Below are 15,264 nucleotides of genomic sequence, written 5' to 3'. Positions count from 1 at the left end.
ACTTTATGGACCCACTTCTTTGGTTGAGATGAATGTATATCAGTGTTGTACTATTGCCTTGGGCCTTTTGCAGCAGGTTGTTTTGCATATATTATTTTAACGGTACAGCAGCATTTAATTATTTTATGTTTAACAGTTATTTTTCCTACATCCGTAATTCTATTATATAAATTACAGAATGCTGCTAATAATTTCTAATATGTTACATTATATATTTCATTAAAATCATTTTCGTTTTAGTTGTAAACAAGGTTATGAGGTTAGACGTTAACACTACGATTGTTAACATATTTATTAGTTTTTGATTATTTTGTTTCGAGAGTTACATGGTTTATAGTAGTAATTGCGATGAAATTATTTTATTGAACCATTTTTTAGTGAAATCATATAATGAATGTTAATGTTTTATGAGTTGTCAAATATTTTATGAGTTGTTATTGGTGAATTCTTAATTTGTGAAGTGGGACATAAATGTCTTTTCTTGTTATTGTATGCGTAGAGTTTTTAAAAATATCTTTTGTTTTTGTTATTTGCATTGGAAATATACTTCTCATGTAGTAATAGTTAAAATTTTAATGCATATTTAGTTGTACACTCTTGTTAACTACATAGTGTGTTGGTGATTTTTAATTTCAGTTATTCTTCTAGCAGCTGCTGTAGAACAGCATAGATCATTAAAAATGTGATGAAAGGAGAGCTTTGTTAAAGACTCTCAGAGTTGAAGCATGTACGACTTGATAACTCTAAGGATATGATTAACATGTCAAACAATATAAAGAAGCAGTCGATCAATGTAAATACGGCCAGCAGCTGCTCCACGCACAAGAAGCCAGTCGTAGCACTGGAATCACCACCTCGTTATCATCCTCCACCTCAGCCTGTTAAACCAGCACCTCATCAGCCAGTTTTTCCTTCATCTACTGCACCTGTAATAACCCAGCACTTACCACCTCAGGATGTACCTAAGCATGCTGTAGTCGTTGGTGACTCTGGCCATAGATTTCAGACTGTTGCTGAAATAGATAGGTATGTTGTATTTCATTTTGAAATTCTGTTCATCCAATTTTGTCTAAGGTAAATTATATTATGGATCCATTCTGTTATTGTCCCACATAATTTTTTTTTTAGCAGTTTCAGTTCAGTTTTAAACTTTCTAAAGTTTCTTCTATTAAATTAATTCGAATGCTTTTTGAGGAAAAAGCATTAGCAATGTTAAAAATTAAGAAAATTTCAAAATTATAGCTAATATGTATTACACATTTTTTGTCGTGATAAGTTACGTAATAAAGACCCTGCAGTATAACTTTTAAAGTTTGCTTGGCAGTTGTGAACAAGCTTATTTGTTTTACAGTTGTGAAGTTCTGTAGTTTTTTTCAAATAAACATCAATGACATTTTTAATAAAAATCTATTAAGAATAAGGTAAAACATACAATGAGTTATTGTTTAAGTTTATTAATATACTATTACTGTTACCTCTCATGCATTAATTGATGCTGTAGACATAGAAGGAAAAAATTCCTTTACCAGTGAGAATAACTTAACCTTAACCTACAAACAAGCTTTGTTATAAAAGTTACTTTAATCATAATAATGTTATTAAATGTTAAAACCTATATATATATATCAAATTTTATTTGTGTTTGTAGTGTGCATTTTTTTACTATTATGTGAATATGGGATTATTACAGAATGAACCTGGTCTTCTTTACTATTATTGCTTGTTATTGTTAAATATGTAAGTGTTTTCTAGGTTTATTTGCTGGAATGAGTGCTACACTAATTAGCTATTACTCTGTAGGATATGAATTTAATGAAAATAAATTAATATTATGATAATTATACAATTTCAGGAAATAAGTTTTAAACTTTTCAGAAGAATAATGAAAAATACCCCAATCTTGATCATTATAATTGATCAAAATGATTTGTCATATCATTGAGATGGTAAGCATACCTCCCTATTTCTAACATTTTTAAAAGAACTTGAATGAACATCAAATTTAATTTGAAAACTTTATTATAAAATTAATTAAGATTTTATATATAGCTATTAAATTAGTTTTATATTCTTTCTTTCTAAATGTTTAGTGCTACCAAGGAGATCTTTGTATCAGGACATATGAATTTAAACATGGAAGTTCATGAACTTCCAAAATAGTTTCTTTTTTACTTTTATATTATAGAGCACTTCTTTTGTATTTAGTTAAAATGTTTTGTATTATAATTTTTATTTTGTATTATTGATAAACATTGTTTTAATATTTTTTTCATTTATTTATTTTTTGTGTTAATAAGTAAACTCTTATGTGGTTAAATGCAATTTTAAAATTAATACCTGTTCTTTTTATAACTAGAATGAAATTGATTGGCTAATGATACTATTTTGAGTCATGAGCCTTTTTTTAGCAGAATATTGCAGTGTTTATAATTTTATAACTGTTTTATGTGATGATTGGTAAATATAATTATACAGTGAGTTTGTTTTTATTACAAGATGAGCCAAATTTAAAATACAATGCAGGCTATGTTTTACCATACCAAAGTTTTTCAGTTATGTACGTTATATCATCAAGTCTTTCTTAACCGAAATGAGCGGGTGCCATGATAGAGGTGGCGTCTCAGCCTTTAATCCGGCAGTTGTGGGTTCGAATCCTGCTCAGGCTTGTTTCGTTTCACTATGCTACAAATCATGCATTAAATCCATAATTAGCCTTAGGTACAAAAAGTCTGAAGTACAGTAAAACTAAAAAAAAAATTAACCAAGATGCCATTTACTCCATGTATGAATTTTGTTATAGCCTATTAGTGAGATTATTTGTTGTGCATAATATTAGTATTGCGTATTTACAGCGCATGGCAGTAAAACAGAACAATAAATTTTCTTTAGTTTCTGTTACCTACTATACGTGTAAAAATCAGTCTGTATTTTGTGATTGTGTGTCTGCTGTACTGTTGTACAGTACAGTAAACACAACACACTACTAGCTGTAGTGTGTTGTGTTTACTTGTATGTAATGTATTGTGGTTATTGTTATGATGGCTATTTGTAGCAAAGATAGTAGTAATACAAGACATAAACGAGTGGTATTGTCAATGGACAAAAAATTAGAAGCAATTAAAAGATTAAATGCTGAAGAATCTATTAAAAAAATTGCTTATGAGTTTGGTGTCTGAGAAACAACCATTGGTGATTGGAAATGGAACAAAAAAGAAATTTAAGATCACTGTTCAAAAGTGCCGGATAAGTTCTTAAGTAAATGATCTATGCTGAAGAAGCCTGCCCAGGATGCTTTAGATGATGCCGTTTTCTTGTGGTTCAGGCAACAGAGAATCTTTGGGATACCAGTATCTAGTCCTATTTTGCAAGAAAAGGCTGTTTAACTTAACAAAAATTGAATGGTCGAGATACATTTTTTGCCAGTAAAAGCTGGCTGGAAAAATTAAAAAATCAACATGAACAATTAGTGAAAATTTTGTGGACTATGCCATCCAATGAGGAATTCTGTGCTTTATTAGAAAATATAGCAGGATTTGAAAATGTAAAGGAAAATGTAGTGCAAGACTGGTTAGAATCTGATTCAAGGGAACTAACATTTAAAATTTTTGATGACGAGGTGAAAGTTGTGACAGAAGAGGTTAATGAAATCTCCAGTGACGAAGACGAACCAATTGATGAAAAATAAAAAATTAGCCCCAACAAAGGACTGTATTTCTCGCAGCAGTGCTCCAGTATTTATAACAATGAAACAATGTTCTTTTCACTGATTTAATCATAATAGTTACATCATAGTTACGAAACTGGCGTGAACACACTACTATGGACATTGTTACTCAGTTAAGACAAAAGAAGGTGAAGAATTTTTACGTTAAAAAAATCAAACTAAGTTTATGCAAGTTGATGTGAGAGTGATTACTGAAGATTGATTTTATTCTAATACAGTAAAATAAGATAATAATATTTGTTATAATCATTATTAATTAGTGGCTTATTCTGCTACCAATTCTATATTAATGTGGTTTGAATTCAAGAACAAAACTTAGGTCTCTGTTAATCACAGATTCTGTTATCTGAGCCAGCAGTACCCCCAATTACCTCGTTTAAGAGAGGCTCTAACGTATTTTATTAGTGTTGTTGCATTTGGAAATAACAAAAAAACAGTCCTGAGTGTTGTAAATTAAATTTGTTGTAAATGATAAGCTATAACATAAAAGGCGTTAGCTATTCAAGTGATTTCTATATGAATGTTTTAATAAACAGTAAATGAAAAAAATGTGGAAAGTTATATCATATGATATTGTTATTTTATGTGGACTTGTTATTTTATATTTTAAAGTTCTTGGTGGTTATAATTGTAACAGTAGTAGTTGCAGTAGCAGTAGTTGGTGGCAGCAGCTGCATGCTATAAAATTGTGTGTGTGTGTATGTGTGCGCGCATGTGTGTGTGGCAATACACACTATTACCCTATGTGTTTATTACTAGTACACTATGAACACAGACCTATTACACAGCCATGTGTGGTTGTGTAATAGGTCGTGTTCAGGACTGAGACAACTCAGTCCTGAATCAGAAATGTTACTGGGTCCCCAATACTTAAAGTAGACCTAAATTAGAAATTTAGTTATCCCTAAAGAACTTTTTATATGTAATAAAATACTTCCTTTTTCTATTTTTTATTGATATCATTTTTGATAATATTTTGTTGTGATTAATAAAAAAATATAAAGTTAAATTCCATTAATGCATGATAAAAGTGTTTGGTATACATCACAGACCATTTTATTTTAGACAGTGATTTAAGAGACACAGTAGATTATTAGCTTTTCATGAATGTTGTTAAGAATTTGGAATACAAAGATATATTTGAAATATTTATTCTGAGTGTATTTTAAGTATGATAACAGTTTTTTATTTCTCTTTATTAACACTCCTGATTACAGGCAGATACATTATTACAATTGCTGCATTTATTGCCTTTTTTTTTGTGAGTAGATATAGATGAATTTTGTAGCATATAAAAAATAACAGGCCTTTGTGAGATAAGTTGTAAGCAACATAATAAGAGACAAAAATCCTCTTAAAATCATTCTCAAGAACTGCAAGCATCATCTTTCAGACTTACTAACATGGTGATAGGAATTAAGCAGTTGCCTTATTCATTGAGTTGAATATACAGTTTCACCTGACTATGTTATTTCCACAGATTTTTAGTTGTTATCCCCTAAGCAACACCTATGATGAACTCTGTTCATCATAGGGACTGATTATATGGTGAATATAAATACAACTTACTCTCAGAGAAAGTAACTGAGAGTGGTACCTTTTACATGTCAGGTGTTTCACATAAGTCACAATCATGTAAAAAAATATTGTAATATCTATTTATTCCATGAAAAATACACAAAATATTACCTTTGTCTAACAAAGAACTAGTTTGACTGTTCAGATATTGTGCATTAACATAAGTGCACTGTTGTATGTTCAAATTTCACATTATTTTGCAATTTTGTTTTTTTTGTTTTTATTATTGCTTTAGTGTTGCTTTCTGACAGAGGAGTTTTAGCAGTTTTACAGAAAACCCATCAAAGATCTGTAAATATGTTTTAGTGATTATCTATAAAGATTTTTAAATAGCTCTATGTTAATGTCTGTACTTATAACAGTTTACACTTTAGTTTTTAAATTTAATTTTTTTCAGACATCAGACAGATAAAACTCATTTTGCTCCTCCAGGAGAGTTGAAACGTACCGGCCCTCCACAATACCACGCACCACCAGCTGTTGTACAACCACTTCAGTCATCCCAACCACCTTTACAGTCAGTGCCAATTCAGAATACAGCACCAACAACAGCACCTTCAGACATGCTTAAATTTGTTCGTAAACCAGACCCAGATGCAGCTCGTCTTACGGAACAGGTATTAACTTAATTTTTATCACAAATTGTAATTTGTATTTTATTGCAGCCTAGTTGACCCATATTTTTATTGGAATTGAGTTGAGGAGGGTGTACAGTTTTCGTGAAAACTGTTTTGAAACATGAAAAATCTTTTTAGTAATTTTTTTACTGTTTGTTACAAAATTAAATTCTGAGAAATATTTTTTCAATGTTCAATCTTTTAGTTATGAATTAACTTAATTCTAATTATAACCACTTAATGGGAAACAAACATTTCTTGCATCCTTTCTGCTTATTAATAATGTATGATTTTCAGTTACTCAATTTTTGTCAGTTCCTTGATGGAGAGACTGGTGCATCTTGTGCTACAAAATTTTTATTCCATATTACCACATCCAAGCTTCAACTTGAATTAATTTAATTATTTAATTTACATTATTTTACATAAAAGTAATTTAAATCTTAAATAAGAAAAATATTACACAATTATTAATTAAATTAGTAGTTTTATTAAACTACTAATAATTTATTTATTTATTAAAGTACTCTTAATTTATTTGTTAAAGCAGATCAATCATATTTTTTATCTCGTTTGTAAATTGTACCTCATATATTACAAAGTAGTATATTATACTTAAATTTGGATGAACTGGCTAATCACACTTGTTCATTTTTACATACTCTTCCAACAGGAATCAATTAGTTTACAGCATGATTGAGTTTGCACAAGATTGGCAATAGTTTTAGAAAGGGGAAGAGAGGAAAATTTTATTTTTTGAAAATCTTCAAAAATAAGGCCTTTTAAATTGAGATCAAGGTACCTTTTTGTAATATTTTTTTTTTAATTAAGAATTTAAAGTTTAATTTCTCAAAATAAATCATCTGATAAAATTTTAGTGTGCTAAAACTGTATAGAATAATACGTTTCTTTTTTTAATGTAATCATTACTAACAGCTTTTCTCAAGAATTTACAAAAAAATAACTTTGTTATAAGTTGTGTTTTGCACTGATGCTGTCGTTAATGTATTTAAAACAGTACATTCTCAGTGTTTACTTCAGCAGTCGGTAAACAAAATTTAAAAAAAGATCAGAATATGTCAAAGAGTAGTGTAAAGCTTGATTCACAATATGGATTTTTTGTGTTGACCTATAGATAGTGCAGTAGGTAGCATCTTATCTTCTTTGGGTGTCCAGTTCATGAATTGTTTGCAGGATTCCTCTACTTAGCTCTGCTTCTGTCATTCTTTTCTTCTCAACAATTAATCTTATGAAGTGGAAAAATAATTATATATGAAAAAATTTACCTAAGATTTCTTTTTTGAGGTACAGGGTTATTTATGATGAAGTTAAATTATAGAATTATCATTATATTTAAATAAATCAAACAAATTTTCAAAAAAACAAAATACTGCCCCCAAAGTAAATTTTTTTTTGGGGGGGGGGGGGGTTGCTTGCACTACTGTTTTGCATTGGGAGATATTTAAAAAAAGATTTTGTTAAAAAATATTCATTGAATAAAAAGATAGCTATTTTATTTTTGGGAAAAGGGTTATTTTGGGGTAAAATTAAAAAAAAAATTGGTAAGATAAAGCATGCTTGCATACATGTACTGACTGAGCTAATATAAAGTGGGTTTGTGTTGCAAAATTTAAAAAAAATTGATCCCCAAACCCTTACCTCACCCCCTCAAAAATATTGACCCCAAACTTTTACAACAAATAGCTCCATATACATGGGTCTCTGTGCCAAATTTCATCAAAATTGGTTTACCCAGTTAAAAATTATTAAGTTATAAACATGCCAACACATACATTATCTCCCAACTTTTTTTTTTTGTTTTTTTGGGATCCCTGGTTCATGAAACATCGCAAAATGCTAAAAAAATTCCATCCCCCGTTTTTGACTGACTACCACACCTTCCTTCTTCCACATATCTCTAGAGCAATTGATGCCATGAAACTAGAATCCAAATTTCATACTATATTAGTTTGTACTTTGCACATGCTGTAACGTTTGTCTGTGTTTGTTATGTATTGTGTTAATGTTTGATATTTACACATGTAATTTGATTTAAACCTACTGTGTAATATACTTTTATAAATGTATCTCTTTAGAGTCGTCGTATGGCTGCTGAAATACGTACTCTAAAAGAAGCAAATCAACGACTTAGTGATGATAATCAAGAATTGCGTGATCTATGTTGTTTTCTTGATGATGATAGACAAAAGGGTCGTAAACTGGCGAGAGAATGGCAAAGGTTTGGCCGCTACACAGCTAGTGTAATGAGACAAGAAGTCTCAGCGTATCAAGCTAAATTAAGAGAATTGGATACTAAACAACAGGAATTAATTAAGGATAATCTTGAATTGAAAGTAAGTTATTTTTTACATATTTGATAGCCTGTAAAAGGGTATTTTAATTTTATAATATGAGAAATTTAGCTTATTGTTTACTACCCTTATACTTGACATGAGTGGATAAGTTAATGTTATGTGACAGCTGCACTAGGCATGACATATGTCTCTCCAACTGTAGTTGAGTCCAGAATATTTAGAATAGTTTTGGTTGTTTGATTTAGGGTTCATACATTATGAACCCTAAATTAAGATGATTGTTGTTATCTTAAGATGAATTTGAGGGCTCATTTCTGCATTTTCTGATGATATTGGTCTTATATAAATCAAGTTCCATTAATATGTTCAGAATTAAAATGCAAAGCAACCTGTACAAATTAATACATTGGTTAAATTATAACTATATGTATTAAGTAGTAAATTTATGATTTTTAATATTAATAAAGAGTTAAAATTAAATAACCTATTGTATTATAGATGTTATTAAAGATAACATATTAAAAATGATATAGAGCACTGTAATTGTTGTTAAGAGGTCAAACATTTACTTAGTATTTTAAAAATCTAAAAGTTAATGTTGAAGACGTTGGGAAAGTTCTTTTTTTCAATCTTCTTTTCTTAGGTCAAAAAGTTAATTTATTTTCCATTGGTTAATTCATGATTATATAGCATCAAATTGATGGGGTGCCATATGCTGAAGTATAATATTAAATAAATAATTACTTTGTAGAAGATTGTTTCTTAATGAAATTTTATTGCTTAGAACATACTTTTTCGTTATTTGAGATCATAAATAGTATCCTTAGGGCATCTATTTATGAATGATGATGTGTCTAGAATATTTTTATTAAAAGCGAAAATATCAATAATAACAAGTTTAGTATACAGAAGTTGAATTTATGTTCCTGCAAGTACTTATTCATTTTGGAAACCACAGTGAAATTTTTAAAAGATTGTATTATTATTTTGCCCTAAAGATTTTAACAAATTGACAGTGTTTATTAATGGTAATCAATCATTAAATAAATTTCTAAGTCATTTAAAGTAATGTTTATTAAAATTTATTAGGAAGGAAATATTTTTTCAAATATAAGGTTAACTATGTTTTTGCAAAATTATAAATAAAAACAAAATTTATTTTTGTTAGAGTTGCACAAATAAAGTCTTTTTTTATATTGTTCGTAGTTACAGGAAATATTTCCTACCTTATATTCATTATTAATGAATAAAATGCTACAATTTATCTTTTAAATCTGTGGAATAAGAAATATATTGCAATATAGCCAACTGTGATCTGAAAGACCAGCCTGACAAAACGATAAAAAATTATGTTTAGGTAAATTAGTAAATTATTGTTGTTATAGATGGCTGAGATACTTGTTATTCTAGTTGGCTGAGAAATAAAAATATGCAATTCTGCTAACTCAACTGAGTTAATGGTTCATTCAACCCAACACTAGGATTATCCTGAAAGTTAGCATTAAAATTTTCACACATTTTGGCATCAAATTTATTAGGAATTTTATTAAAGAGTTTCTGATGTTTTGCCTAGAAAGGTTTCAAAAGGCCAGATCTATAAATTACCGTGAATTTTACTGCATTCACAATTAATTTCATTCATGAATGTATAGTAACTTTCAACTTTATTAAAAAGGTAGTCGTAAACAAATAATAAAATTCCCATTTTTATAAGCAGTTCTATAAAATGCTTCAGTAAGTTTGAAATTGTTTAACTCAGAGCTGATTTCTGTGTTAGCCAACCAGTTTTCGAAAAACATAAAAAATTTGGTGACTGAAAGAAATTTTTCAATTTCTTCAGTTTTATTTCTTAGGCATTGAGTATTTATGTGGGATACCTATATATGGGAAATATATTAATGCAATCATCTAATGAAGCCTGCAACATAGAATGAATACATAAAATCGGTAAAAGCATTTCTGATTAATTGTCTCTATCCAGATATATCTTAATTATACAAGCCTGCAATTTTGGGTTATGGAATATTTTTTAAGTTTTGGTAATTAATTCCTATGTATTCATTTTTTTCTATCACATCAGGATTTTTTGTAAATTTCATAATTTGTAAAAAGTTGAAAAATTGTGAAAATGTGATAATATAAAACAGACATAAAACTTTTTTTTTAATAATTAATGTTATATATTCACTTTTGGCCATTCTCATAGCTAAACAGTTGAGTGGTCTGAAGTGGTTGGTTGGGGGGGGGGGGGGATGAAGATGACATGATGGTAGGAGAGCTTGCCGACAGGTTGTGACAAGACTTAAAAAGATGTAACATCTTTATTGGCAGCCATCCACGCCACTCGTGCACCATGCAACTTCTGTCAGTGCTGTTTCAACCATCAGTGTACGTAAATCAAGTTTTTCTGTCCTCCGTGATCAGATGTATTTTTGTCGGTGGAAAATCTATTTTCAGGTAATAAAGCAAACTTTCCATTTTCAAAATGGTTTCAAGAGACTGCAAAAATTCTGTAGATTTGTAGATTTTCTTTTTGTTACATTTGTGGTGAGTTAATGGTGTAAAAGCAAAATAAAAGCATATCAAGTTTCATTTGACAAGTGTACAACACGTATTTTGGAGTGAAAATAGGAGATCAAGACAAAACTTTGGGACCCCATTATGTTTGCTACACATATGTTTGCTACACGGCAAGTTTTTAAACGGTGGTCAAAAGGTAAATAAGAAGCATTCAGATTTGGAGTTCCAGTGGTGTGAAAAGAGCCAGGAAATCACCATTGATTGCTACTTTTTTTTGACTGATGTTCATGATTTCAATTTGAAGAATAAAAAAGAATTGTCTATCCAAATATGCTGTCCACTTTATGCCTGGTTCCTCATGGTCCAGATGTATCAGTACCAATTCGACCAGAAAATTTACTTGAAATATATGGTTCCACAAATGATTTAAATGAAGATAACCTCAAGGAGTACAAACCCAGAGATAGCTGTGCACCAGAGCATTATTCACAGTCTGAACTAAATGATTTGGTTCGAGACATATATCTGACCAAAGAAAATTCAGAATTGCTTGGTTTGAGGCTTAACGAGAAGAATCTGCTAGCAGCTGGCACCTCATTTTTCTGGCTCAGGTACAGGTATAAAAGTATTTTCTTCCATATTTTTCAGATGGAGAATTAGACTTTTGCACTGATGTATGTGAACTTTTGACTCAATTTAACATTCCGTATGAAAATACCAATTCGAGATTGTTCATAAATTTGTCCAAAAAAGCCTCAAACTAGCTCTTCTTCACAGTAGGATTATATGTATCCATCAATACCTGTCGTTCATTCTGTCCATTTAAAAGAGGGTTATGATAATTTGGAATTTGTTCTCAATAAAATTAAATACAACAAATCATAACTGGATTACATGCAGCGATCTTAAAATAATATAAATGCTCCTAGGATAGCAAGGAGGATACACAAAGTTTCCTTGTTTTTTGTGTGAATGGGATAGCAGAGAGTGAGAAAATCATTAAGGAAAGATTGGCCAAAAAGAGCTTCATTAGAATCTGGAACCAAAAGTGTGCTACGAAAAGCTCATAGATCTGAATAAATCTCTCATAAATCTCCTTCCACCTCTGCATATCAAGTTAGGCTTGATTAAACAATTTGTCAAAGCCTTACCAAAAGAAGGTAAATGTTTTAAATACATCTGTGACAAAATTTCCAGTCTTATCAACCACCCAACCTAAGGAAGGGTGTCTTTACTGGTCCTGGCATTAGAAAACTTCTCAAAGATGGTAATTTTTAGAAACAAATTGAAGTTGCAGAAAAAGAAGCCTGGGGAGCCTTTAAAGCCGTAGTAAGCAAGTTTCTGGGCAATATCAAGGATCCAAACTTTTCAAATCAGTCATTGAGAACATGCTGCAGAAGTAAAAAAATTGTGGCTGTTCCATGAGCTTGAAGATTCACTTCCTAAATTCACATGTGGAGTACTTTCCTGAAAATCTGGGTGTCATTAGTGAAGAGATGGGTGAGAGATTTCATCAGGTCATGTAAGAAATGGAAAAGAGGTATCAAGGAAAATTGATTACTACACAGATGGCAAACTATTGCTGGATGTTACACTGAGATGAATGAACATATAGAGAACATAGAAGGAAAAGCATGAAGCAAAGTATAAGCTGTCCATTGAAACTTTGACTCTGAATAAAATTGTAAATATTTTACATACTTCATCATTAAGGGTGGTTGAAGAAGGGGAGTGGTTTCCAAAGGTATGACATACCTCATAAAAATTAATTAAATAAAGAAAAATAAATTAATTTAAAAGTGCCTATAATACAGATTAGGGTTATTTTATATTATCCTTTATATAATATTTTTGTAAGTGTATTTTAATATTAGTGAAGATTTATTTTCTCACATATTTTTAACGTTCTCCAAACAATTAATGGAGAGTTTAAGTCAAAATTTGAGTGAAAACTCTTCGTAGTCAAGCTTGGGAAATTATTTGTAATCTTAATCAGTTTATGGAAGGAGAGGTCAAACGTCAAGATACCCTTTTATTATTCCTGTGAAAAAGTATATGAAAAGAACTGCTGCTGCGTGTGGGGTTTTGGCCAGGACTATTACAATTATTATAAAAGAAATGAACGGGATGTCAGAGAACAAATCTTCATTTTAAACCCAAAAAAGTATAAACGGGAAAACAGAATTACTAATTTAAACCATTTCAATAAATGTTTTCAGGTGAATTGTTTATGATTTCTATCTGAAAGAAAAGGTGCTCCCTACAGCTAAATGTATTTGTAATAAACTGAAAGAGACTATTAGTTTTCAGGATGATGTATCGAGAGTGAGGACAATTTTTAAATCCGTAGGATTTCGTTTCATCCTAAAGTGCTTAAATCAGGACTTTACAGATTAGTAAACCTGCACAAACCAAGACATAAGATGTATATTTTGTTTACCTTCTGGAAGCTGACAATCACACAGCTATTTGCCAGTCACTATACTACCCAGATCTAAACCTCGTCGAAATGACACGGCAAATGTAAAAGGATATGTGACCTAAAGAAACATCACGTTCAAGTTACATGCCATGATGACGCTATGTACAGAAAGAATTTCTAATATAATAGAGAAAGACTGGTCACCGATATACGTGAATGTGAAAAAACTAGAAAATGTATATTTGGAAAAAGAACATTTGGTTGATGTTGAAGAAGAGTTTGTTATCAATTTACAAGAAAGTAGTGATGAAGACAGTGATTATTCATCTGAAAGCGAAGACGATTTTGGCAATGAAGATTTAGCAACACCTTTAGAGTAATAGTTTCTCCATTACAATAAGTCAAAAAACATTTTTAATACTATTAACATTTATTTATAATTAAAGTAAAATAACGGATATAAAAACAAAGACAAAACTAAAATACTTATAAATTGATACGTGGAGTTAATAAATTTATATTGTGTATAATAACATATAAAATATTGAAAATAAAAAGAAATGAATATGAGCAGGGGAGCATGTTTTTTTGCATGACTAGTTGAAAGTAGACACAGCAGTTGGTGAGGGGCAAACTTTCAACTCACAAAAGTCAGGAAAAAATAAATATATGTGATAGATATGACTTTTATTTAAAATAAATCACCGGAAAATACTGTGATTTTAGACTTCATCAAAAAGTAACATTCTCAACAATGACACTGTTGCAATATGTTTTACAAAATATTGAAGCATGATAGTGTATTTTACATTTGGATTTAAACATTCAGAAAACTGTCTACTGAATTATCTACCTTTATTATTCTGATTTTTTCAATATTACTGTCATATAACAGCGTTTTCATGAACATTTTTAAAATAAACCAAACTAATTCAAAAAGTGGTTATAAATTTTTTTGTTTTACCAGGTCACATCAATAATCAATTCTATTATTTCTTGGCTGCAAAACAATTCAAAAGAATCTTAAAAATTTCTCTACATATTGATAAAGTGACAGTTGGTGTTTCAGTGCTTGGCATCATAGACCTATTCATTTTCAATAAAAATATGATTGTGACTTTATTGTCTGCATGTTATGGTAAAATGCTCAGAAATTATTTTCTGAGCATTGTGCTTTCAGCAAGATGTCATAACCAATCATACAGTTCAAATTTCATTGGAGGTCTAAATTCTGGATAGCTGAAAGTTTAAAAAAGTTTCATGCCTACATTTGGAAATTAAATTTAAGACTGTTTAGTCAAATATACCGTTTTTATTCAAATATATCGTTTTTATTTCTCTACTGACACATAACTATAATTATATTCAGTATTAATTAAGAGTATATTATATATAATTGTATTTCAATTACTAGATCAAAATTAAGTAAGTTTTTGGAGCCCTAGCTTTATCCCATTGATGCTTAAGCAGTTAAGCTTATTGTGCAGCGACCAGATAGGAGAAAATTATGCCAGCCCATAGGATTCTTCTCTACCATATATCTACAAGATAATAATTAAGAATGTGGTATCCTTAGCATGGAGGCTTTAGCAAGGCCAGACCACAGAACCAACAATGCAGAAATGGTTGGATGATAAGAAAGGACAGTTTAACTATCTAGGTATTTTACCATTTTTCCCATGACCAGAGTAAGCCTTCTTAGTGTTTATTTGTGTTATTTATTGTATTCTATTTTAATAAACATTATAACGAGGGACCCCTTTTTTATTATTGTTAACTGTACACTCTGCTGTATCACACATACTGTTAACATGAAATACTCTGATATATTAAACCGACAAAGACAGTTCAAAACTAATTCACTTTTTGATCAGATTCTAAAGCAGTGATGGCTAACCTATGTACTACAGGTCAGATAATGACCCACAAAGGCTTTTTAAATGACCAACATGTTGATTTTTATAAACTTATTTTATCATAAAAGAGAGAACAGACAATAGAAAATATTAAAAAATTAAAGTATAAATATCTAATGTCGAATTTATAAAAAAAATATTTCCAAGTGGAAATTGGCTAACTGATTTCCTA

General features: G+C 30.0%; 1 protein-coding gene across 6 annotated transcripts in view; it reads left to right on the top strand.

Annotated features, from left to right (window-relative positions):
- The window catches only part of Ccdc85 (coiled-coil domain-containing protein 85), a 50,585-nt gene that overhangs the window by 169 nt on the left and 35,152 nt on the right, over window positions 1–15,264 (top strand). For all 6 annotated transcript variants that reach the window (XR_012756667.1, XM_075368172.1, XM_075368169.1 and 3 more), the window contains exons 2-4: window positions 637–1,026; window positions 5,700–5,919; window positions 8,016–8,273. Coding sequence is in view for 5 of the 6 variants with exons in the window: in XM_075368172.1 (XP_075224287.1) it covers window positions 752–1,026; window positions 5,700–5,919; window positions 8,016–8,273 (753 nt within the window). In the remaining variant the exon portion in view is untranslated. The remainder of the gene's footprint in view (window positions 1–636; window positions 1,027–5,699; window positions 5,920–8,015; window positions 8,274–15,264) is intronic.

Source organism: Lycorma delicatula, chromosome 6, assembly GCF_047948215.1.
Source record: "Lycorma delicatula isolate Av1 chromosome 6, ASM4794821v1, whole genome shotgun sequence".
Taxonomy (NCBI): Eukaryota; Metazoa; Arthropoda; class Insecta; order Hemiptera; family Fulgoridae; genus Lycorma; species Lycorma delicatula.
Note: the sequence above shows the minus strand (reverse complement) of the source record. Positions and strands in the feature narration are given on the sequence as shown.